This window comes from Rhyacophila brunnea, unplaced genomic scaffold, assembly GCF_057557595.1.
Source record: "Rhyacophila brunnea isolate RB1 unplaced genomic scaffold, BYU_Rbru_1.0 scaffold_17, whole genome shotgun sequence".
Classification (NCBI taxonomy): domain Eukaryota; kingdom Metazoa; phylum Arthropoda; class Insecta; order Trichoptera; family Rhyacophilidae; genus Rhyacophila; species Rhyacophila brunnea.
Genome location: NW_028232827.1, coordinates 36,106,365 through 36,132,296, shown reverse-complemented (window position 1 = coordinate 36,132,296; position 25,932 = coordinate 36,106,365). Strand labels below are relative to the sequence as shown.

Below are 25,932 nucleotides of genomic sequence, written 5' to 3'. Positions count from 1 at the left end.
CATATGTAAACACCGCATATATTTATTCCAATGTTACCATTGAATAAAGTGTCGAGACTTTATTCCAACGAGAAGTATACCAGAATTTTATGTCAGATCCATGCAGGTGTAAACAGTAAGTGAAATTTTATGTCAGACACATAAAATAAGTATAACGGTATAAGTGTCAGATGTAAACGTACCATAACACACATCCGGGACCCGGGTATGTTGCTTATGGCATTTTTCAATTATATGTTGGTTTAATTTGAGTATGATAGATCAAAAATGGTTAAAGTTATTGTCACTATAAAGAAGTTATAATCTTTAAAATGGTTAACGATATAATACAGTGGTTCCAATCCTTTTCAATGCCTCGTATAACTTGAAAAACAAAATGATCATTGCTCGTACCGTCTAAAACAATATTAGGTAATAAATCCAAAGAAATGCAAGTTTAGCTACTTAGGTTTTTTTCAAATTTTTCCCACATCAGTTAAGAACCACTACTTTAATACAAATATTAATCTTCGATTAAAGAAAGAAATAACATTACCCCTAAGACAAGTTCCATTTTTTTATGATTTCAACGTTGATATTTAATACTCACGCATGTCTGAAAAGTCGTCGACCAGGATAATCTCCTTGATGAGTGGCTCCGGTGACCGGTCCAGTACTGAATGCACAGTCCTCAGGAGTACGGACCACGCCTCGTTGTGGAAACAGATGACCACGGCAGTTGGCGGAAGGTCGTCTTGGTAGCGACCTGGCTCTTTGCACCTGAGAAAAAAAGATAACACGGATTGAAATAAACAATAATACAACATTGAATTATCATAGTATACAATATTTTAGATAGCCAAATGCCATGTATATATTTAGTTTATTATTAAGCCTTCATTTATTGTATTAGTAAATTTGCAAATGGTTCTGCTTATTTATATAAATCTTTTTAAAATATTAATATATTATATAATAATGTGTAATTGCTGGTATTTAAGGACGAAGAAGGGCCACGGAGGTAAACCAGACATCGCGTAATCCTACAAAAAAAACTACAGTCCTGTTAAGCTTATTATGTTAATTAATACATTTTGCTTCCACATTTAATTCTGACTATATCGATACTGTCTGATTTTTAAAACCCGTATATTGTCATCGAAAAATATTGTGATACCGGTTTTGAAATATTGGTATTGTCCCTAAGTTTCGGTATTTTTAAAGTGAATTATGTTAAATTAACGATTTTTTAAATACCTATATACATACTTATATACCTATAATGAAAAACTTTTTTTTAGTTATGACGTCCACATAGAAAAAAAAAACTTCTCTAGATCCACCAGTATAAGTAAGTTGTCCGCTGATTGAGGGTGCCACATGCTAACATTTGACATAATATCATTCAAAACTTTTTATACTATGATGAGCTTAGTTCTAAATTCGAACACTTGACAATTTATGATAGTATATATTCTATATTAGGTAGGTACTTTAAAATGGCGCAAAACTCCGCATTTATCTTAAACGTACAAATCAAGATACACCAATTGAGTAAATTCATACTCTTAAATGTTTTAATGCTATCATTTCTCTTCGATTTATCATCCTCCAATATCGATTTAATTGATTATTTCTCTTCTTTAACTCTACATCTGTGTGTTACAGATAAATGTCCTCTATAATAGAGAATCTTGTTACATATTGTTTTTATTGTTTCCTGATTTCATTAGTAATAATATATTTGCGTTTTCTTTATTTAAAACTTGTAGGTATGTTATATATATTTACAATAAAGAAACTGCATTTTTAAATATTAAGTAAAGTTAATAATAACAAACAATTAATAACACAATATATTATGATTAGCTTTGTTTAACCGGAAAAAGCACTTTATAATATTTTTATTACATAAAACGGGAGAATACTAAATGAATGTCCGTATTTATTACAATTCCAACATAACCAATATCGAATAAACCAAAATAAGATGTTACTTAAACCTGTACGAATTGGGTATCTTTACTATCTGACACCTGAATAGAAATTCACAAAGGTGCTTTGATCAAATATTTCAAGATACCTCTTATAGTTGGTGTATAAAGATCAATAATAAACCCTCTTGTGCGGTAAGTTCGGTTACGATTCCGGTTACGGTCGAACCGGATCGTTATCGATCGAACCGGAACACACGGACTGTCGGAATGGGGGAGGATCTTATTAAGTTGTGTTATATACGGATAAAGGTTGTATATGCAGCAGGGTGGAAGGTCGGAGAGATACGAATGCGTTGAAATTTTATTTTTCATTGAAATGTTTCATTATATTATTATAGAGTCGACATAATATGGTTAAAATCTCATTAAAAATACGTATGTATTCTTAGTGTAATTTCATATAAAACACACGAAATAAATGTTCAATGATTAACAGAAACTGATTAATTTTAATTATATATGCACGATATGAACAGTTCTATTTTGATTATGTTTATATTAGAAAGAGTAAAAAACATATTGTTCTAATTTTAAAATAAAAAACAATTCAAAATTAGCTAAAAATAATTAAAACCGCAGATCAATAATTATAAAGAGAGATGATATTGTCCGGTTATATGAAGCCGTTTTGTTTGCGTAATATGACACATGGTAGAACCTCAATTTTATTATTATTAATTTACATATGATACGTTAACCATTTCTTGTTTCTCAGTACAACTACCAAATTTGATCACAGTTAAAATCTTTTCTACTAAATTAACTAAAATATTGACGAGTGATTTTATATTTCGTAGTCCCGGTTTTGCTCTAACCAATGTTTACCGGCGTCATATCATGTCTTCTATCTTACTTGAACACATATAACGCAGATAATACGCGTGTCTAATGCTTTCCCACTCGCACTTATAGTTAGTGTTGGTTCAAGCCTTGGGTAAAACCAGCTCATTATTGCTTGTAGAAATAGGCTTTTTATGACATGTTAGTATAGTAAATTTATTTATTTTGTTATTTAGAAAGCGAGCAATTTTATTTTTTCACTAAACGGAACAATAGTCTCGAAGATTTTATGAACCGGATCCACGCTCCGATCATTTCAAGCCTTATCCATAATAATGTATCCACTATAAGCGAAATAGAATCATTGATTATTGAAATTTCATTCTGCCCTAAATCTGTGTATTCTTATTTTTTCCCAGGGTTGCCATCTTTTTAATAATTTTGATATGATTTAATGACATTATATTTAAATTTGGAGGCGATCCTGTATTCTAAGCATAGTAAGCAAGCAACGATGTTTATAAAAATCAATAATAATGATTCTGTCTATCTTAGACTTTCACTAATAAAGGGTGGGTGGCCAGAGTGGCCCGTAGTATTCCATTCACCAAATAAAACCTTGAATGACATTATTTAATAAGGTACTCATTAATACAAATATACTTAATGAAATAAAATTAAAACATCTGAATAATTTATTACGTCTTATCACTCATTGTATTATTTAGGGTTATACAATTTTAAAAACAATCAAAAATATACGAATCCATCTGAAGAAAGCTCCGGTATCTCATTAAGCGAACCCAATGAAATGAAATGATAACAATGCTTTTGATTATCTTTCCCAGAAGCAATTTTACTCTATATTAAAGAAAAGCGAACGTTACGAATAAGGGAATGAATCATTTTGAATTCTGGTAAAAAAAGCTCCCGAGTTTTTACGATGCGCTGAAAGTTCACCGTCCGTAACGATTCGCAATATTGAATAACGAAATCACCGTCAAACTGCAATATCTGTAAAAGACGATTAAAAATAAAACGTAATTGTGGCTGTAACGAGTACTAAAAAAAGGTTAAAAAAATATAGCCGATTTGCGTTTATATTCTAAACCTGAGAACCACACAATCTTAACTCCAAAAACCACATTTTTGATAAAACTTAATTTAATATTTTGTACTTTATTTTTGTAAGTATTTCGGGATTCTGTTATAAATAAACACGATTCTTAAACCTATGGAAATAAAGGTAAAAAATCAGTACGTAACTAATTTTAATAAAATTGGATTTATAGCATTCTGCTTCTAAGGTACATATTATATTATTATGACAACATAAATCCGTGTGTTTTTGTTTTAATATCGATTTAATAAGGAATCGTCCATATATTCTTTTCCTGAGAAGTGAAAACATTATACTGAAAACAATAATTTTCAACGTATTTAATTGATGAAATTATCAACTAACGAAAGGGAAAAGTAAAAATGTGACTTATTTTAATTTTTTTTGCAATCATAAAAAATAGTACAATTTTATTGTGTTATTAGATATCACAAATTTATATTAATAATTATTTTTTATTTTTTTTACTACCTTTTTATCTGTGAGATTATTAACACATAAAAATATTTTACAAGGTCGTGATATTGAGGTATTTGTATCATATGGGTATATCGTGATGCATTTTATGTCAATATTTACTCACAACATAAAACAGTATCTTTATAATCTATCTATGTCATATAAAATATTATCTGTGTTACATTTTTATGAGTGACTATGACAACATTTAGAAATATAACCTGTGAAAACCAAATGTCACATTTGTATCCAGACGATGATGTTTTACAATATCGAATCACGACACATTTACGAAGAGTTTTGAATCTCGCAACCATAACATTATTATTCTGAGCTTCGAGAACAGATGCATATATACTGGATGTGCAGTAGAATGCAGTGACATTACTAAAATATATAATAATAACGGAGTGTGAAATGTTTATATTGAAAGTAAAATTTTGAATGCAATCACTAGGGGTGTGTTCTTTTTTTAAATGTCATAACTTGACTCGCTCCCCCTTTTCACTCGAAATAAAAACTAGGGGAATCCCAGGTATAAAAATCATAATTATTTTTTATGGGCGCGCAGTTAGAAAAGTAACGCAGTGTAATTTATGTTAAATGAAATGGTTTTTCTCGTTTTCTATGGCGACCTGCAAGCTATGACTGATAAAATATTTAATAATAAAGAATTCTACATATTACAAGGTTATCCAATAGAGCTATTAGCCAAAAAAATGATTTATGAAGAATTATGTAATTTTATAATTAATTTCATATGTATGGATGGAAACTCTGTTCATCAGGTCTATTAAATCTCGGAAATAAGTAATAATAAATGAAACTGCTTTTAGTGCAACAATTAATTAAAATAATCTTAAGTTAAAATAAATGATAGTTATTACAATAAATAGTAAGTGATGGGGTTTGTCAGTTCACTAAATATATAAGAAACGTGATATCAAGTACATTAAATTTCTAAATTAAAATTGTGAGTGACAATTAATTATTAGGATAAAAATATTGTTAATTCAAATTGTATTATGTATGTTCAAATTTGAGAGTTTTATATACAAATATCTGTGTATTATTAATTTTGTAATTCGAACGAAACATGTATTATAATATATTTTTGTAATAATGGTGAAAAACGTCCGATACATCATGTTAAAAACTACCAAATAAATAAAAACTGAATACATTGAAAGTATATAATTACTTGTATATTAAAATTGTAAAGTGAGCTGCATTTTAATTATTGATAATAATGATTATTATATCATTGCATAAAATGCGAAATAAACTTAACTGGTCGTGAGAACTAATAATTCACTTCTCGTGAATCACCACTTTCACTGGTGGCGAGGAACCGACAGGGAATGCTAACGAGAGAAATAGTCCCACGAGGAAATAAAGTGAAAAAGGGAGTTTAGAAGTTATAGTAGAAATTTACATATCAAGCCATTACAGTCATTAAATGATCGCATAGCTTATTCAATTGTAATATTAGATTAAATCTGAGTTACTATTGTATTATAGTTATCTAAAAAAGAGGGAAAAGTTTGAAATATTTACGTATATACTCATAAACATACATAATATACGGAGAATCTTAGAAAACAAATCGTGAACCGACTGAAGTTCGAACACACTCATATAGTTTTCTTTAAAGAACAATTTATAAGAATAGATATAGAAAATTTAAAAAATATTTACAGGGTACCTATATTTTACCCCCCCTCCCCTTAAAAAAACAAGCGAGAGTCCTGATTATCCGTCTAGGCTGTGGCTGTTCAATTCCGGGAAGGTAGGCCGTACCTGTATCTGTCATTGTATACCACTAAGTACACTGCTCGATAATATTTGTAAACTTGTATCCTGTAATTTTATTACACCAAAAACCGTTATTCGCTATAGGATATTATATGATTCCTGAACCTGTCCTACGCTGCATCCTGATAACAAAAAGACGCTGGCTTCGAGCCATGACCTAGGCCATATCAGTATGTATTATGAATTATCCGCATAAAGGATACTCTAATCTGTAGCTTAGTTGGTTAAAATACTTCCCCGGCAGGTGACGGATGTGTTGAATCGGATGGATTTAGGACGTTTTTCTGAGAATCCTTGAGTTTTTCAAAACCTCGCATATCGAATATTATAAAGACACAAAAACTTCAACATGCCATGCTGTAAAATACAATACATTCAAAGCTCAATATCCACGAGCGAAACCCATAAGGTACTTGAACCATGTGTCCAGATGTAGCAAGCTTCTACGAGTCATGGAAAAACTGCTAAAGAATAGTTGTTTAAGTGATCATGGACCCGGAAGATCATTAGCACCAAACCAAAGTAAATTATAAACAGCGAGAGCATTTATGTTTTACTTTATATTAGCGTTGAAAAGACAGCCACCAGTTATGTTATTTAACAAACCTACATAACTTGAAAATATATTATGTCTATACGAGGTTGGTATAATATAATTTATTCTAACTAATGTTTTCAGAAGTGCGTACACACACTGTTCCCAAGTAAACTTACCAAATAATTACTGTGAAAATATTTCACATGCATTTGAAAGCCCTTATCGTAGTCAAATAAAAAGCTCGCCGCGAAAAGCGGTGGTAGTTTGGACGCCTGAGAAGTCACGACGCCGACGCTCGCCAGCAAGCGCCGCGACGTCCTCCCCCCTCCATCCCTAATGAAACAGGTAACGTAACGGGAATGAACTGCTAATGGGTCGGACCATTAAGGCTGCTAGTCTAATTAGGCTTTCACCCACCTTAAAGCTTTAGTCTATGAAAACTTAAGATTTGGGAAATATAAGAGGACATTTTTGATTTCCGTGAAAAATAGTAGGGAAACCTTTCGGATCGTTATCTCCGATTTGGCTGTCGAGATTTTCCGCGTGACTTAATTATGGAAAATACCGTAATATAAACCACAGGAAAACGTTTTAAACTTAATGAAGAATTTTTATAATGAAAATCTATTTAAGCACTTGAAATTAGTACTTTTTAGTATTTTATGAATGCATTGAAAAACTAACAAAATTATTTAATTAATATTATTTACTAACATTCCTTTCACAGATCGTTTAAAGTATATATATATATATATATATTTATGTTAAAATATGTTGTGTGGGAGTCGTCGATGCGAGGGTCGATGGTGTTGTAGATGAAAGATGATCGTGGTTATTCGTGATGATGGAAGAGTGAGAGTCTATTTATGGTTACATAAGTACAAGGATATAATCGGTACCTACAATAATATAAATAAACCGACAGTACATAGACTGAGATAGTAACGGACTACGTACTTAGATTCGAGTGACATGTCCGTTGAATTATTATTCGCTATTTATACAATCAAAATAATATCTAGGTACCTAATATAATTTAGAAAATAACTATATTGATCGAGTCAGCTACGTAGTGTCATTTGTGTCAATGGACATACTAGTAGCTGACTATTGTATATAAAATATAGATATTTCGGAAATAACCTAATTTCACAATACGGAAATGCATATTAAAGAATATGTAATTGCAGTACAGTATATAATATCACCGATCAATCCGCTGACACAGGTAATGAGTTGTTTATCTCCATATTTATAAACATTTTTTTGTGTGAAAAAGCGATAAGATATCGAATATGTTAAGATATTAAATAAATTCATGTTTATATTGTACTACACTGGGCTGTATATTCATATTTGTAGTAATCATAATATCACTCGGAATTACAAGTATGACAGACTTAAATATTTATGATTTGTTGTCAAAACACAAGTAAGTAGCGGAAGCGATTGTCAGCATTTTCGCAATCATAAACTAAATCAATAGTGTATATTATGATTTATTTAATTATGACAATGTATATTGTAATGTATGGAGTGTATTTGTATCGATAGCAAAAACGATTACTCGTTACTCATCTCGAGTCCGTCACTCGGCTTACTACTCATCATGAGTCCAGTCACTCGACATAGTCAACAGTCATTCACTCGAGTCTAGTCTCGCGGTCCGATTAATTTCGCGACTCATTAGTATAACCGTACCCGCGATGATAACATCACTCTGTCATCATTGTATTTATTTATTCTTGCATCGACAAATAAACTCTCTTCTCGAAAATTCCAAGTACTTAACTACGACTTTATCTTCAATGTATACAAAAAACTTTCAATATTTTAGAATTATTAAAAGCTCTATTTAAAAACAATGATTGTTTTATTTTATGGAAGCTAACTGAAAATATATTTATTAATAGAAAACTGTGAGGATATTAATATTTGTATAATAATTATTTTAAAATAAGAATAAATATAACGAAAAGACTAAAAATTACTAATTAAAAAGTTCAGTTAAAGTTAGCCAAGTTATTTCTTTCAAAAGCTTCTATTCACTTAAGATCTCAGGTGGGTCTCTTTTAGTGGAAAATTTCTCTAATTAAAATAGCGTAGATGCACTAAAAACAGAGCGCAGGGTTACTGCACTTTTATTAACTTAAGACATATAACTGAACTACGTGCTGTAGTTTTAAGAGGCAATTAGTTGCAAGTGGGTAATAAATTTACGGATTATATTAAGTTTATCCACTGAATAGGATTTCTTTCTGAAAAGATAATGAATTATAATATATTATCTAAACTAAGAGTTATATACATTTAATAGTAGGGAATGGTGGACGTAAGCTGTTAAGATCCGACATATATAGTGCACACTAAACTTTTGTCAGTCATGTTAATTTGTTTTCATTGTACTAAGAATACAAATTTCTGATGATGCTGGGTAGTTTTAAAATTTTTAAAAAGCCCTGCCTAAATCAACCCATCATAGATTCTGTGGAGATCCGATAAAAAAGAGTACACTTTATCACTCATACTTAATTGTTTTCATTGAATTAAGAGTACAAATTGCAGGTGGTGTTGGTTAGATTTTTTTTAAATTCATGTTACCCTTTAATATCTAAAATTATTCCACATATAATTTTGGATATTTTATAAATATAATAATATTTTTTAACTATTATAGCTTAGTTCAATGAAAACAAATACATATGATTATCAAAGCTTAGTGTGCACCATTTATATCGGATATTAATAGCCTAGCTCCACTCTTCGTCATTGAGTCTTGAAATAATAAAACTACAGCATTCCTAAGCGTATTGTTAACTTTATCAAAAAATCAATGGTACACGTATCAGAGTAAGATGCCATATTAATCTCTGGTATTGGTACGAGTGCAGCTCTACCAAACTGTCTCGAGTGATCGTATCTAGAATGATTTCAGTTGAAAAACAATAATTAATTAATACTATCGACCAAGGGCACCTATAGAAATAACGACTAACGGTGTTCATAAATTGATGAAACTTTTATACTATTCAATAGAGATCAGTTTGAGCGACGGGGGTTTTGTCTTTCGGCATCTCTACGTTGTATAATTTTTATAAAACTTTTTAAAGCTGTACATATTAAAAAAATGTATACTAGGTATAATGCGTAAAGATAAACAAATCATTAATCAAAAGTACGAAAACGTCTGAAAGCTCGAAATGAAGACCATTGTATCGATGGTATGGTTACGTATTGTGGAAATACGTGGAATGAAATCGCCATATAGATTACTTCATCCAGCAGTCAATTGATCCGATCTGATGATGTTGAGTTATATTTAAATTTAGGGCATGTTTATTTAAAATATACTTCACTCCCCCGTTCCTATTTTCATTCAATCAAATAAAAGCTCAACGAAAAGCTTACCTGGTATTTATAGTTCAGAAATATATTAATATACCTCAATAATCTATTATGGTTTGTAATAAAAATGGTTATTTATCATGTATTGAAGATTATAAAATTATGTAAGGGTAAAAAATAATACACGTGGAAAATTCAGCGTAATGTAATATTCCTCATTGTATTTTCGTTGTTTCAGAAAATAATTTAGCCAAATTTTCTTTTGACTAAAAACAAAAAGAAACATTGTTATTAATATTAAATACACACGTCACATTATAAATCAAACTGAAAAGTTATTGATTTTAATATATTACGAGTACTAACGAGATTTTCGGTAAATTTTTATTAAATAATAAATTCATGAAAGTCTTGATTTCCATTTAAAACTCAACCTGTTGTAAGTAAAATATTATTAATTATTACGTCGAATAAAAAAATATGCCTGCTTTTTCGGCTTGTCATAATATAATATGTATGAGAAAGTTGGGAAATTTAAGCCCGTCTTAAAATTTTGCGTGTACAATGCTTTAAGTAAAAGGTAGAATATTTATAACATGCCTAATGAATAGCGTAAGAAAATTAAGACGTATATGAAAAGATATTTCAGGAGAAAGTATTAATTTACATCAAAGGTTTATGAAAATATTTTCTATATAGGTATAATATTATAATGAAATCTAGGTACGTTGTATTGTATTTTATTACATTGGAAATTATATACAATATGTTCTTATTAATTAAGATAACAATTACATTTACCTGGTATAATTAAATTCTATAATAAGAGAAATCAAATTATCATATTATGAATAGTAACAAGATAAGGAACTTGTTTGATTTAAAAAGGAAGATCAATACTATTAAATTACAAACGATTTTATTTACATAGTTATAAAAGATCCAAAGACTTTGCTTTGTGAAACACATATAAGGGATGAAAGATACATCAGCGTTAAAGCCTTTTACGTCGTCAAAGCCTGAGAAGGGGATGACACGCTGGGAGACTAAGACGTTTGTAGTTGGGCGGAGTAGCAAAATACCTCCAAACTCTTGGTGTATCCAACAGGAATTCCAGGTCAAGAGGCTTGCCACCCATTAATGTTAATACTAAATGAAAATTGCAATAAAACACAATAAAATTATTAATGAACACCTTGGCCTAGATCTGAGATTGCGTATAATTTTCCCCAATTATTTATTATAACTTTGAGGTATGGACACTAAACCAAGAGTTATTACAGAGAGTTGAGACTTTCAACCATATTATCAGAGGAACAAGTCGGAATACAGTACTTCCCAATTCATTATGAATGAAAAAAACTCAACGGTAAACGTAGAAGAGGAATAAGCGAATTGATATAAGTGAAACTCCACCGAACTTTTCCACAAAGAATTTCCTGATGGCTGTCGATCTCCGATGATATAGGATGACACGAGAAGAAGAATAAACGCGAATCATCAAAGTGAGTCCATAGACAATGGTTGTAATGGACGAAAACAAAGTATTCTGGCATTTTTCTGGATGGTTCATCCATCGTAGTCTAAAGACTTGTGTCTTAGTAATATATATATAAATATATTCAAGTTTTATTTAAGAAGTGACTTCAGAGTTAAAGTACAAAAATCAATTTATTTACAGTTGAGAAAATCGCAATTACATAAAATAAATCGAAGTTTTCAAAATACTGTAGATTAGAAGTTATTCGTCGTTTCTTTTTTTTTATTCTTTTACATTAGTTATGTATGATTAAATTCTAAATTTAATATCGTGAAATATTCAAACTTTTGAGTTTTAGAGAATTAAAAACTTAATAACTCTAGCTGAAAATATTCTTTTGCACATACATGAGACAAAACAAACACACAAAAAAATGAGCACCACTTTTTACACAGAGTGGCATGCATTTTTACCCTTCAAATACAGAATTATATCTAAAATTTATCTAGTTATGTACTATGGGAGTTAATAAATACAATCTGTCTTAAACTGGATACGGTGCATATACATAGATAATATCCTTCAAATATTATTAATCTGTAATGCATAATAACATAAACGTATAAATGTTTACACGCCTCTTCTCAAGAAATACAAATAAATGTGCGTACAGTAAGCATTTTTACCCCGCAACCACAGAAGTATTTCTAAGATTTATCTATGGAGTTGATACAATCTGTTTAATGTTGGATACAGTATTTATACATAGATAACATTATCATTAACATATTATTAAATCTGCAATATATACTTTACATATATAGATTACAAGGTTTATACGCCTCTTCTCACGAAATACAAATAAGTGTGCTCCTTGGGCCGCCAAAAGCGCCGTGACAAGATTGCGATCGCGTATTTTGGGCAATCATAAACAAGTTGCTGGCAACATTGTTCGCACCCCTTTATCTGAAATGCCCCCGTCAGCGAAACACCAAGGCGACGGTACTTATCCTTAAAGGTTTTCTCAGAATAACACGATAACAACTTCAGACAGTTATTTTTGTAGAGAATTTTGATTACGCTTATTAGGCGGATTCAAGATTGGCTTTTTTTAAGAATTATTAGATAATAAGATGGTCTTGTCTAAGATGCGTTTAAGTCCTAGATGCATAGAATGAGTTATGTTAAATTGGAGTAAATTCAATATAACAAGCTGTCACCCCCCAAATTTGACTATTTGGGGGAAGTCTCCTCTGCGAACGGATCAATTTCTAGAACGTAAGAAAATTTTATAGCCACCCTTTGATAACTTAATTTGGATTCATCATTTTTAAATGGTAGTCATTCTTACTTAGTATTTAAGGCTAATAATAATCAGTACATGTTTCTACGCCAGTCTTAGAAAGGAAATATCAGACGTCCTTTACCGGAAAATATTGTTAGTAGATCAAAATTCCAATAGATATTTTTCAAATATTCATATTACACTCGTTATTCCTTATCACACGTGCTAGCCAGATGCCGTTCGATTTTTCGAAAAAGATTTCGTGAAGCGTCTTGTCAGACAACCCCGGCCGTTCACACTGTTGGCATGGTTTGTCCCTTGCACATTTTTATATTATCTAGGTATACTTTTATTCAAAATGTAACAAACGTAACTGTATTCAGCAATAAACCTTACAGTTTTCTTCAAACCATCATCCTTTTATCGCCCCAAAGACTATCAAGCCACAAACAATGTTTACTGACGCCCGAATAATCGGGAAGGAGTATCTACACATTTTCTCACTCTCAAATTTGACCGGAAGATATAATGCATGTAACACATGTTACGACGAATGTGCGAAATTGACTATTACATGAAATGGGCAAAATTTTGCCTAAATCATGAAAAATGCAAGCCCGTTGCCTTGTTTATGAATTAGACAAAATATCTGCCAAGTGCGTGAATTCGGCAGTAATTTTTCTGCCTAGTTCATGCATTGGAAAAATTAGATAGTAGCGCTACGGTGGTGTTTTTTGCAACTAAACTAAATGTGTCAAATGCTCATGCATTGGTCAAAATTTACGTATATTATCTATGGTCAAAATAGATGGTCGCGCTCCGGTGGTATTTTTTGCAACTAATCAAACTAACCAAATGTGTCAAATGTCATTGATTATAATATAAAAATATACCAATCAATAACTACAATGACGTTCATATCCATTTACTATGCGCAAAAAAATCTAGAACTATAATATGATAACGGAAGAATTTTATTAAAAGGTATTTTCGCCATTTGATTCGTGCTTGGATATCAATCGTGCAATGGTCGATTGTATGTTGACACTTGTTAGCTAACCTCAAAATGGACATTCAGTTGAATTCAGAATTACAAAACCTAATCTAACCTAATAATAATAATATTATATTATGTCCAATTATAACTGATAAAACCATCCGTATTAAATTTATTTTTTCTACTGTCATGTTGACAGTTTAAGAATTCCATACCCTGGCGAATTCACGTACTCGGCAGATAATTTACTTAATTCATGAATAAGGCAACGGGCTGGACTATTACATGAAATGGGCAAAATTTTGCCCATTTCATGTATTAGTCAATTTCGCACATTCGGCGTAACACATACACCAAAACACACTGACCGGTGTTAACCTCTTTATTATATTAAAAAATTTATAACTTGTCACTTACGAAAACGAATGTTCTATCTCTCGTTCACGATAAGAATATTTATTAATTATAAATTACTATACTTAGGTGGTTTTGAATAATATAATATTCTAGTTTTTACGTCTATAAAATATGTTATGTCTAACAAGCCGTGGAGGGAAAGCGACAATGATATTCATGTTTGCGAAGTGACAACATATGTTATGTGAGTAAGGAATCTAATCCCGAGCCAAATTTTTGATCCCGGGATTTCGGGATTACAATTTGACGATCCCGGGATTGGCATTTTTCGATAGTTGATATAAAATTTTCTATATATACAAAACACATTGATAAAACCGGTCAAAAATAAATCTAGTATAATCAAATTTATACTATTTAATACATTTTTTGTTAATATTGTGTTAAGTATTTACATACCTATTATATGAGATTGCTATTTCTGACAGCAAAGACGTAATGAATGGGTTAGCGAGATTTAAAATAAGTAAATCATGGTTTATGACCTTTCCGCTTCATAAATCTAATTAGTCAGCCAAATATGAAACTGTCGTAAAATGTATGAGATCATGGTGGAATCACTTTGTTAAAAGTACGAAGCATTGTTGTTTTACAATCATTCGGATTTTAATTAATTTGTGTGAAAAAATAAAAAGAATTGGCAACACACGGGTAATAAATCAAACTTTATTCAAACTCAGTTTATTTCTAATGTAGTTAAGTATATGTTATTAAAAGTATTTTTTCCGCTATGTTTTTATTTTCTTTTCCATAAAAATTGATAAAAAAATCAATCCCGGAAGTTTAGGGATTATGTTTACTAATCCCGGGATTCATAGGTATCGAAAATAGTTCGGGATCCCGGGATTGGAAACCCTAAATGTGAGTACTACAGTAACATTATATCATGTTCTGTTATCATTACTGTAGGCATTTTTTAAATATTAATTTCCCGATACAATGGTAAAAGTGTGCAAACGGCCATCTACGATTGTTTATATTAATTACCCATTTTATTACTATCCCTGTATAATTGCTCTTCATTCTGTCTTCAAAGCTTAAAGCTTCTGCTGAGGCAATTATCAAAAAAAAAAACAATGTGCTTTTATGTGTTTGAATAAATATTAACGCTCCTCAAAGTGTGTTAAAAATCTAGGGGTTAACCAACTAAAAATATTGTTCCAAGTAAAAAACGTTGTTGTCACTCTCTAAATAATTGAGATTGGAGATGTCAGATTGGACGTTGCTGAAAAACCGGAAAACAAGACGTCTTCAAACGTAGCTATCCTGTCATCTATTTTAATAATATCAGGAATATTTCAATGACTTTCTATGACTTTTCAATAGAATTTATATCGTCTTCGTCTCGATTGATTTGACATTTTCTTTTTAGATTGTAATCCTATCTTGATTCAATGAATATAGAAATATATATTTCGGTGAACATAACTTAGAAACATTTAATTTTATAATTTGTTGCATTAGCAAATTTTTTACCAATACGCTATAATGGATAAATTAAAATGTATTCTAGTCCATGGCCCCACGATGGCCGAGCGGCTTATGCGTCGGCTTACAATGTGAAATGTACAAATTCACATATTATTTCTTTAATTTATGTTTGAAGTCGGATTATTGACCTAATTAATAGGTTGAGCAAGAGGCTAACTTCCATTTTTCGTAAAGAGAAAAGAATGAAAATCTCTTAATACAAACCTCCACTCTGTGGAGGCCCATATGGTCGTATTAGGATCGAAAATAGTAAAAAAACGTCCTTACTTAGTTAATTCTATAATTATGATAGTACCCTGATTGACTAGCAAGATTTAATTTTAAGCTATAAATTTTTAATTTGGCAAATTAAATCGCTAATTAAAATTTTATAAGTAGGTACTTCAATCATATTTTTTGAAATTAAATTTTCAATGTTACTTGAGATAAAAAAAATCACCATGCCGCGTTTTCATAATATCAGTTTACTAGGTGGCGGTGCTACATGTCAAACTTCTTGTTGACGCGCTCAATAATACTATTTTTTTACAAATAATAAAGCAATATATAGCAACAATACTCATAGCTATACGTGTGAGTGAAATGCATATACGTGACTAAGCAAATTAAGTGGAGTATGTGTTAAGCGACCGCGCATCAAAGACAGTTTATGCGTTACTTATTATGCGTTATCGACAGAGTGATAGCCATAAATAAATCAAGTTATATAATATTATAATCTAACAATTTTTATTGAAACGATTGATACATATTATGGTATCAATATTGATTTACCAATTGAGAATATCCTAAGGATAAAAATGTGGTGTCTATCATTTCTAATTACAAAAAAACTGTTGGTAATGATAACTGAAAATATTTGAAAATATTATTTTAAAACTCTAGATAAAGTTTCAACGTAAATGATTGCATTGCTTCAAGCTATCCACTTGCTACACCTAGGAAAGATTTTATTAAGTTTAAGAGAGATCGAATAAAACAAATGAAAAGCACACATTATTCAAGTGAAAGCTTTCTCGCCATAGTCCTTTGAATAGAATTATTTAAAAGCTTAATACAAAGACGAACGCCATTATTATATTCGAAAGAGAAGACGAGTCTAGTGTAATGTGAAATATAATGAACTTCTCAAAGAAAACTTCATTTCAAAGATGAAGAAATAACTGAAGAGAGAGAAATGTACGAAGAAAGCGATCTCAAACGATAACACTAAGGATTTCCTTATGACTTACATACAAGATCGTGTAAGATTATTTACAGAAACTTAGCTATAAATTTTTGTTTAGAGAAGTCATAATTAGATAGCATTTATGTTGAAAAAATTATAGAAAGTAGTTTCAATTAGATTTTCAATATATCCAAAAGATATTCCCAATACGTTACCATTGTTCCCAGAATGGACGATTTTACACCTTTTGAGTGTAGTATACTATTTATTGTTTATAATTACTAATGGTGTATTATTAGGTTTTGACGATTTATATATGATTGTTGAGTGTCCTTTTACCACGTTTTTCTTAGCTCGTATTCTTGTTTGTTTATCCGATACAAATCTTGCAATCGATTTTAAACTAACTTCCCGACTAGCTAGACATCTGAAACTTTAAGAATATATTAGAACACGGTGCCAATGCATTCTTTTAATACTTTTAGCCATCTTTAAGTAGAATTGAATTCATTTTCAGTTAATTCTGTTTTGTATGAACAGTTATTTCGGGAGAAATCCGTAATCCAATCCACTATTATTGGTTGCTAAGTGGGGTGGTCCTTGCAACTAAATTATTAATATATACGTGCGTTACAATGGAAATCAAAATGAAATTCAGTATTCTATATTTGTTTGTTTGTTGCAAAATAGCAAAAATATGATTTGTTGACAAATGCATTATTTGTACTAAATTATTAATACATAGAATAGTCAAGTTTATATGATTCAACAAAAAATTTAAAAACGTGGTAAACAAAAAGTTCTTTTTATCTTGTAATTATTATTGATAAGGTAGAAACACTTCAACTCTTCATAATCTGTTTGTTATATATTTTTTTATTGACTTTATAGGTGGGTGATAAGTTTTTACCTACTTTATAGTATTGATTTGTTATATAAATTAGAGTTAATTGTATTCGGTGTGAGTGTATACTTGCCTTTTGGTGAGTGTATATGGTGCCTGAAAATACCGAACGACGAAAGCCGGGTGGCAAAATCTATCAATTATTTATTTTAACTATTTTTTAACTGAGATACTTCAAATCAAGAGGCGTTAATGGTTTTTGATCAATTAACGTAAATGACATTATTAACATAATAATTATAACCGACGTTCGGTATAATCCAACTTTGTCAAATTTGTAAGTAAGGTATGTATCGCTACCTGAAAGCAACAGTAGAATAAGTCAAAAATAGTTTATTTATATTTTCAGTTATCCCACTGTTACTTTCACGTTACAGGGAAATTTAAAAAATTAAACAGTGGCATTTTTTTATGTTAAATGGGATATTACAATAAAAAACTTTCAGCAATCAGTTAGCATACTTATCTCAATATCATCTTTCACTTTAGTTTACTGTTACTTTCAGGTAGCGATATATAAGCAAACTTTTTATTAATATATCTAGTCTAGATAATGGTAATACAACCTAAATATCTAAAATAAATGTATACCAAGTAAATGCTTTCACAATTAATAAAATATAGTAAATTTACCAAATCCATTCTAAAACCCCCACTGATGTTATATTATTCTACCGGGGAGAAAACGCATATAGTAGGAACCCTTAAACCACGACATTAGATTACTGTTCCTCAGCTAATATCTTTGAGGTTTCCTCGGCGGGGTTTTAAGCAACGACCCGAAAGGGTTGATTTGGGATTTCTTCTTTGAGCGTACCGTGTATTTTCGACTTGCTTGCGTCTCAAGAATCGAAACCTAACACTGGCATGGTAATGTAAAAGTAAAATGTTTTCAAGGAAATTTGAAATACCTAATTATAAGTACATTAGTTTTTTGTCCTAATATAAGTCGGAGAATTGGTAATACGTATGAAAATCGGAATCTTTTCTACAGGTATTACTAATCGAAGGTTATTAGGCTTGTGGTCTTTTTATTTTTTCCTTAGGCTTTGCCCAAATAGCGCGATTTGCTTCGCGCGTAAAAACTCGCGCGCACCCCTGTGGGTCTATTCTATACTTATCGACCGCTAAAGTGATAAAGTAATAAACATTATCATACTTAGGGTAGGTTTGTATCAAAATATTAGCACTTATTGTAACAATTACACAAAGTTGGTTTTTATTGTTGCAATAAGTGATATATTTTAACAGCACCTATCTTGCTGCTGTTGAAATATCGCACTTATTGCAACAAAAAAATTACTTTGTGTAATTGTTACAATAAGTGCTAATATTTTGATACAAACCTACCCTAAGTTTGATACTATTTATCACTTTAGTGTTCGATAAGTATAGAATAGACCCACTGGTACATGTGCCGTCACATGCACTCAGGCCGTCTCATTTGTCACGCTACAAGCGCAAGTATACGCGCGTATAACGGGTAAGTCGAGGTAGTATAGAGTATAGACGACAATAATTGCAACAATTATTTAATTATTGTCGTGTCTCATGTTGAATACTATTAAGTTTAGTAAATTGACGCTTATGAAACGCGTTATATGGACGCAGTCCACATTTGGTACTTGAGGGTAAAGCGCAGATATGCGCCATCTAGACAAGGCCTTAATGTTTTCTTATCCATACTAAAATCTCTTAAAATATAGTATGGCCATTGACTTGTTATAATATATTAAGCGTATAATTCCAGGAACCGATAAGTTCACAATTATTTTATTTTTGTACCATGTCTGATTATAAGAAGATCGTATGGGCCTCCTCCACAGGGTGGAGGTTGTTTTAACAGATTTTTTTTTGTTTACGAGAAATGAATGTTAGCCACTTGCTCAACCTATTAGGTCGATACTCTGGTCCAAACATCGAGTGAATTTTCCAGATACAGTATTCAAAACCGGGAGCCACGACAATATAACCTGACACAGAAGCCGCTCAGCCATCATGGGGTTGAATATCAGTATTCAATTACGTTTAGAAGTTGGCTTTTTCTATCTATTTTATTTTACCACGTTTTTATTAGCTCGTATTCTTGTTTGTCCGGTAGTTGTTTATCCAGTACAAATCTTGCAATCGATTTTTAACTAACTTCCCGACTAGCTAGACATTTGTATATAAAAAGTTCTTTTTATCTTGTAATTTCTTTCAAATTAGGAACAATATACCCATTTCTCTTTTCGAGAAACCCTTTTTGCAATAAATATGTAAAGAAGAAAATTGAAATCAACTATCTACTCAAATATCCGGCGTGACAAAAAAAAAATATAATGTATATATCTGAAAATACCTTTTATGATTTCAAAATACTCATACTTAATTAAGCAGAATCTTCAATTGGCATTATGTACGAACATCACTGTGCATGGCGCACAGGCAAGCGCGAGTTTGTAGTAATTGGAAGGTTTTGAGGGAAGGTTGTCGTAAAAACAATAAACACTGTGCAACCCTCACACGAACTTCGGTCAGAATATAGAAGAAACCAAGAATTACAAAAAGGTGGTAAGAAAGGGCCAGGAGTAATGGTTAGGTGTAAAACATAACATTTAGTTTAGTTAGACTTAGTTTCAAGTTTGTCTCATCAAACCTAAGTAGGCATACATGTATAATACGTACAACCTGATTATCTTTTTCAAAAATGAATTTAATGAGTTTTTATTTTTAACAATTTTATTAATTAAATTAAACACAACAAATAGTATTTATTCCACATAATTTATTCATGATCTTTTTCGGATTTTTAGGCTTTAATAAAGCATTCGCAAGCTAACTATCAATTAGAATGTTTCATTTCAGCGTACAGAAACGGTACTGATCATTATTGAATTATGTAGAATAAGTGAGAATATTGTCTTTTATTTCAATACATATAATGGCTTTCCACCAAAAATGTATATAAAACATCCATTGAAAAGACTTTTTTATAATATACTCGTAGATATTACACCATGTTAGATCCTAAGAGTATAATATTATGGGCATCCATAGAGTAGATATAAAAGACTTTGTTTATTTACAAGAAATATATTTTAGTCACTTTCTCAATCTATTTGGTCCGTACACTGTGACCAAACATATTTAAAAAAATAACATGTAAATTTACTAGTCGATATTATAAACCGACATAATTATTACAAATAAATAATAAATAAGTAATAAGTACATAAAACGCTCTCATTTAAAGAAAAGGAATAATGAAGTGATGAAATACGATAGAATGTATTTTTTTATTAATTAATTAAAATAAGCAACAGATAATATTAAATTATTATGTGTACTTAACTAAATTTATAATACATAAATCAACTTTCAGAACCGTTTCGTCCATCTAGAGACCTATACTCTAGAGCTAGGCGAATATTATCAATAGCTATTATATTTATATAAATCGTAAAAATCATGTTAATATATTATATCAATAGTATTTTAGGATAGAAATTAAAGAAAAATTCTCCGCCGTATATATGGACCGATCAGGGACGTAACCAATTGGAGGAGAAGATAATATAATGCTGAGCTCTACAGGCTGTACGAAAATTGCAGCGCAGTTCAATTAAGATTGGGAGACTGCAATGGCTAGGTCATGTGCACCGTATGAATGACAATGAACCGGCATAGTGATGTCCAGCAATCCAATAGGGCAGAAGAAGAGGCAGGCCAAAGATTCGCTGGTTGGATGGAGCTGCCAGTAACTGCCGTATTCTGGGGGTACCGAATTGGAAAGCGGCCACATTGGATAGGGACAGGTGGAGGGAGCTGTCGGAGGAGACCAGGACCCACACCGGGTTGTCGCGCCCCTGATGATGATAAGTATTTTAGGAAAAATGTAAAACAATAGAAAACAGACTACATTCTAACTTTAATATTTTCAAGAAATACGGCTTTTATTTCATAGTTAATTACTATAATATATAAAAAAGTATGTCTTACGTATTGTTACCAATATTTACAATTACTTATTGTCAATTATGTATAGTGAGAATAGAAAAAGAGCATTAAACTATGGGAAAGGTATACGAAGGGTGCTCATAAAATTTGAGTAGTAATACTAAAATAAAATGAAGCTAGTATAGAACCGTTTAATCCCTTTTAATAATGCCAATTTTATTCAAAATATAGGCTAACGTGGGCGTGTATATTTAGTACAATTTATTACTATAACAAGGATTATAACACACAAGTTTCCTGGAAGAAACGATACGGTTTCCTATTACAGCGGTTATAACCTCGCAAACTTAACGTACCTTCCATATTAAATTCAAGTTTAGTTTCAGGTTCCAAGATAAAGCGCTTTTGGATACGATGGTCAAATTTGTGGTCTCTTTATGTGCAGCGGTACCTAATAATACTCTTGCAATATATTACTGTACCTTAACTAGTGAACCGAAATGTACTTGTACATTTGAAATTCGCTAGAACGGAAATATATCTAACATTTATTATAAGGTATTAGGTATTTTTTTTAGATTATGCTTGCTATTGCGATAGCTATTCGACAGAAAACTTATGTTTTTTTAAACCATTTCAATGAATACTAATTCACAAGATTTTGAGAATGTAACATTCCATAATATGTTGAACATACATATAAATTGAAAACACCTTACTTACATATATACCCACTAGAAAAAAATCATATTTGAAAAAAATACGAAACTCGAGGGGATTTGAACCCGTGTAACCTTTTGCGTCGCACCAATCTGTGTATTAACCAAATATGCTACGAGCCTCCTATCTAGTTACGATAATTTAAACTAGTAGTTCATACATGGTCATAATTAAGGTAATTAATATTGCTTGATTTAATACACAGAAACCGATAGGTAGTCAATAATTACGCAATTTGATAAGCATTTCATGTATGACCTACTAGTTTAAATTGTCGTAATTAGATAGGAGGCTAGTAGGATAATTGGTTAATGCATAGATTATCGCGACACCGATGGTGATACGGGTTCAAATCCAAATATGATTTTTTCTAGTGGGTATATATCTGAAGGGTGTTCCCATGTTGTTTAATATGTTTTTTAAATAACTTTATTACATAATGCATTTGCATGTGATAATAATTGTGCTATCAAGTGTAATCAAGGTTTTGATGGTGTGTATTGTATGGTTTACGATGTTTACAATAAAATTATGTATATTTAAAACGGCATTTTTTTATTATTGAAGAACTACCGTTGAGGTTCTCACCTATTGCTATGTAATCAGTGGCGGCTCGTCCATATGCACTGCGGAACTGCAGCACCCCCAAGCAAATTGAAAAAATGTAATATTATAAATACATAAATTTATGTATATTATAAGAAAATATCAATATTATTTAAGCGTGAATTAAGCTCGCCCGCGCACCAATACATCCAATAATTATCATACACCGCGGTACTGCAGTACCGTTTTCAATGGAGAATGCTCGAGTGCGTAAAGGAGGGATGCGGGGAGCGGGGCACGCTTGATCAGCACTGCCGGCCCGACAGTATTTCGCCATATCTGCTTTAATGACATTATTTATTAACATTGTTAAAATTTATTTCTGCATGCAATTTATGGAAAATTCTTTATTTTAATTTATAATTCATATTTAATTTTGATGTAAATAGTAAAATATAATCCAAATAAACATTTATTTTTTATTTTTAATCAACCGCAACACACCCAGATATCTTATCCACGAGCCGCCACTGAATGTAATACTGTCATATGGACAAGCATCATCTTTCCTCAAGGCAAATATGTTTAGAAAAATATTATACAGCGGTGGTCATGAGAGACAATATGACGGCTCGGAGGTTCCTAGTTTTTCGAAAAGTCAGGAACCAAGAGGAGTAGGTGCAAAGGGAGTTTTTAAAATATTAAAAGTGGATCAACTCAAAGGATGACAACGATGTGTGATCTTTTCTACTTTTTTTAATCAGTGGCTGTTTAAATTATGTCAATTTATGCCAGTTAATGGGTATTGTCATACGTATCGAAAGTATAGGCTTGTAAAAACAATTTAAAATATTACTAGGTCAAAATGCACTTGTACAATATTAACTATTTGTTGATTAATCGCACTTTAATTGCTGCATCGAGCAACACAATACGTAACAAAAAAATTACACATGTAGGTTATACGTATGCAATTTGGGAGCGAATTTTACTTTTTAGTCGTATTTTATTGTAAAAGGAAACCTTCAGTGCTCCAAATGAGCACTGTACAATTCGAGCAAATAGTCAATCGGAAAATGCGAAATGAAACGAAGAGGAAATTCGGAAAATGTTTGTAACGTGAAAATATTTACAGAAAAATACTATTTTCATGTTAAATTAAAAAAAAACTCTATTTTAATAAAATATATTTTTAAGCAAATAAATAAGATGTCTTTCCTTAAAAGTGAATTCTATATTTTATTTTAAATATATCATATTATTTTGTCAGGATATTAAACAGGTATTTATTTAATTTTTAAAATCATAAATTTAATTGGAAAACTGTGACTTTATTAGATAATAAAAATATACTAGGTTTTTATTTTTAGTTTAAATATACACTATTAATTTTAAAAGAAGTTTCGTACAAAGCACAGTAGGAAATACTGTTTTATAGTAACATTACAGCTCTTGGTCGAAAAAAACTTTGAAAAATGTAATGTAAATAATATGTTAAATCCGGGATTCAAATGCGAGACCCACGACTTAATCAGCGAACGCTTTACCGCTCGATAATTGTACCGAATATTGTTTTTAAAGTCTTATTGTTTATTTTTTCATTTATTACCACGTTTTTCTTAGCTCGTATTCTTGTTTGTCCGGCGGTTATTTATCCAGTACAAATCATGCAATCGATTTTTAACTAACTTCCCGACTAGCTAGACATTTGAAGCTTTTAGAATTTATCGAAACACGATGCTAATGCATTTTTTTAATACTTTTAGCCATCTTTAAGTAGAATTGAATTCATTTTCAGTTAATTCTGTTTTGTATGAAAAGTTATTTCGGGAGAAATCCGTAATCCAATTCAGTATTATTGGTTGCGAAGGGGGTGGTCCTAGCAACTTAAATGTTAATATATACGTGCGTTACTATGGAAATCAAAATGAAATTCAGTATTCTATATTTGTTTGTTTGTTGCAAAATAGCAAAAATATGATTTGTTGACAAATGCATTATTTGTACTAAATTATTAATACATAGAATAGTCAAGTTTATATGATTCAACAAAAAATTTAAAAACGTGGTAAACAAAAAGTTCTTTTTATCTTGTAATTATTATTGATAAGGTAGAAACACTTCAACTATTTTAGTATTCTATATAATAAAATAAGCGCAATAATAGCAAACAAATGATTTGTTGACAATAATTGCCTTATTTGTCCTAAATTATTAATACATAGAATTGTCAAGTTTATATGATTCAACAGAAAATTTTAAAAACGTGGTAAGTATATAAAAAGTTCTTTTTTCTTGTAATTATTTGTATTTATGTATATTGTCGCAACTTGTTTTGTAATTTATTTTTTAAAAATCTAAAAAGTCAAAGTGCAAATGTCTTCAAAATAAAAGCTGTGAAAGTATGTAGTATAAAGAAACAAAAAATGTCTTATAATGTATAATTAACCAACATTAATATTACTCTCATTTTTAAATTTCCTAATACCCATCCATTTACTATGTTCCAGTTTTGATTAATATTATGAAAAATTTTATATAATCAAAAAATTAAATAGCCCATTTGGAAAAGTCTTTATCTTCATAATATACAGAAATTAAATTAGACATTTAAAAATTGAAAACAGTGAAAGGTTTTGTCTTGCAATAATAAGTAGAATAGCCACTTAAAAATGTCATTATGTAACTTAACTTTGTAGAGATAATTTTCATTTTTTTCCAAAACTTTTCCCTCCATAAACGCAAGACTATTAATATAATTTATGTAAGTCCAAATTTTCTCATTTTTGCGAAAACCTTATCAGATTAAATCGAATAAATTCATTTTAAATTGAAAAAGTTTACTTTTCGCGTTAAACAACCAGAATAAAACAATTATTTTAATTTGAAATACCACCCTCATAAATCGTATAAAATTAAATTGAATTACAAAAAAATGTAACCTAACTACTT

The 25,932-nt window shown here is 30.5% G+C and overlaps 1 protein-coding gene across 2 annotated transcripts in view; it reads right to left on the bottom strand.

The window, feature by feature from the left end:
• Pgant9 (polypeptide N-acetylgalactosaminyltransferase 9) overlaps window positions 1–25,932 on the bottom strand; it is a 157,690-nt gene that overhangs the window by 45,759 nt on the left and 85,999 nt on the right. For both annotated transcript variants that reach the window (XM_085944358.1, XM_085944357.1), the window contains exon 3: window positions 590–759. In XM_085944358.1, the coding sequence (XP_085800484.1) occupies window positions 590–759 (170 nt within the window). The remainder of the gene's footprint in view (window positions 1–589; window positions 760–25,932) is intronic.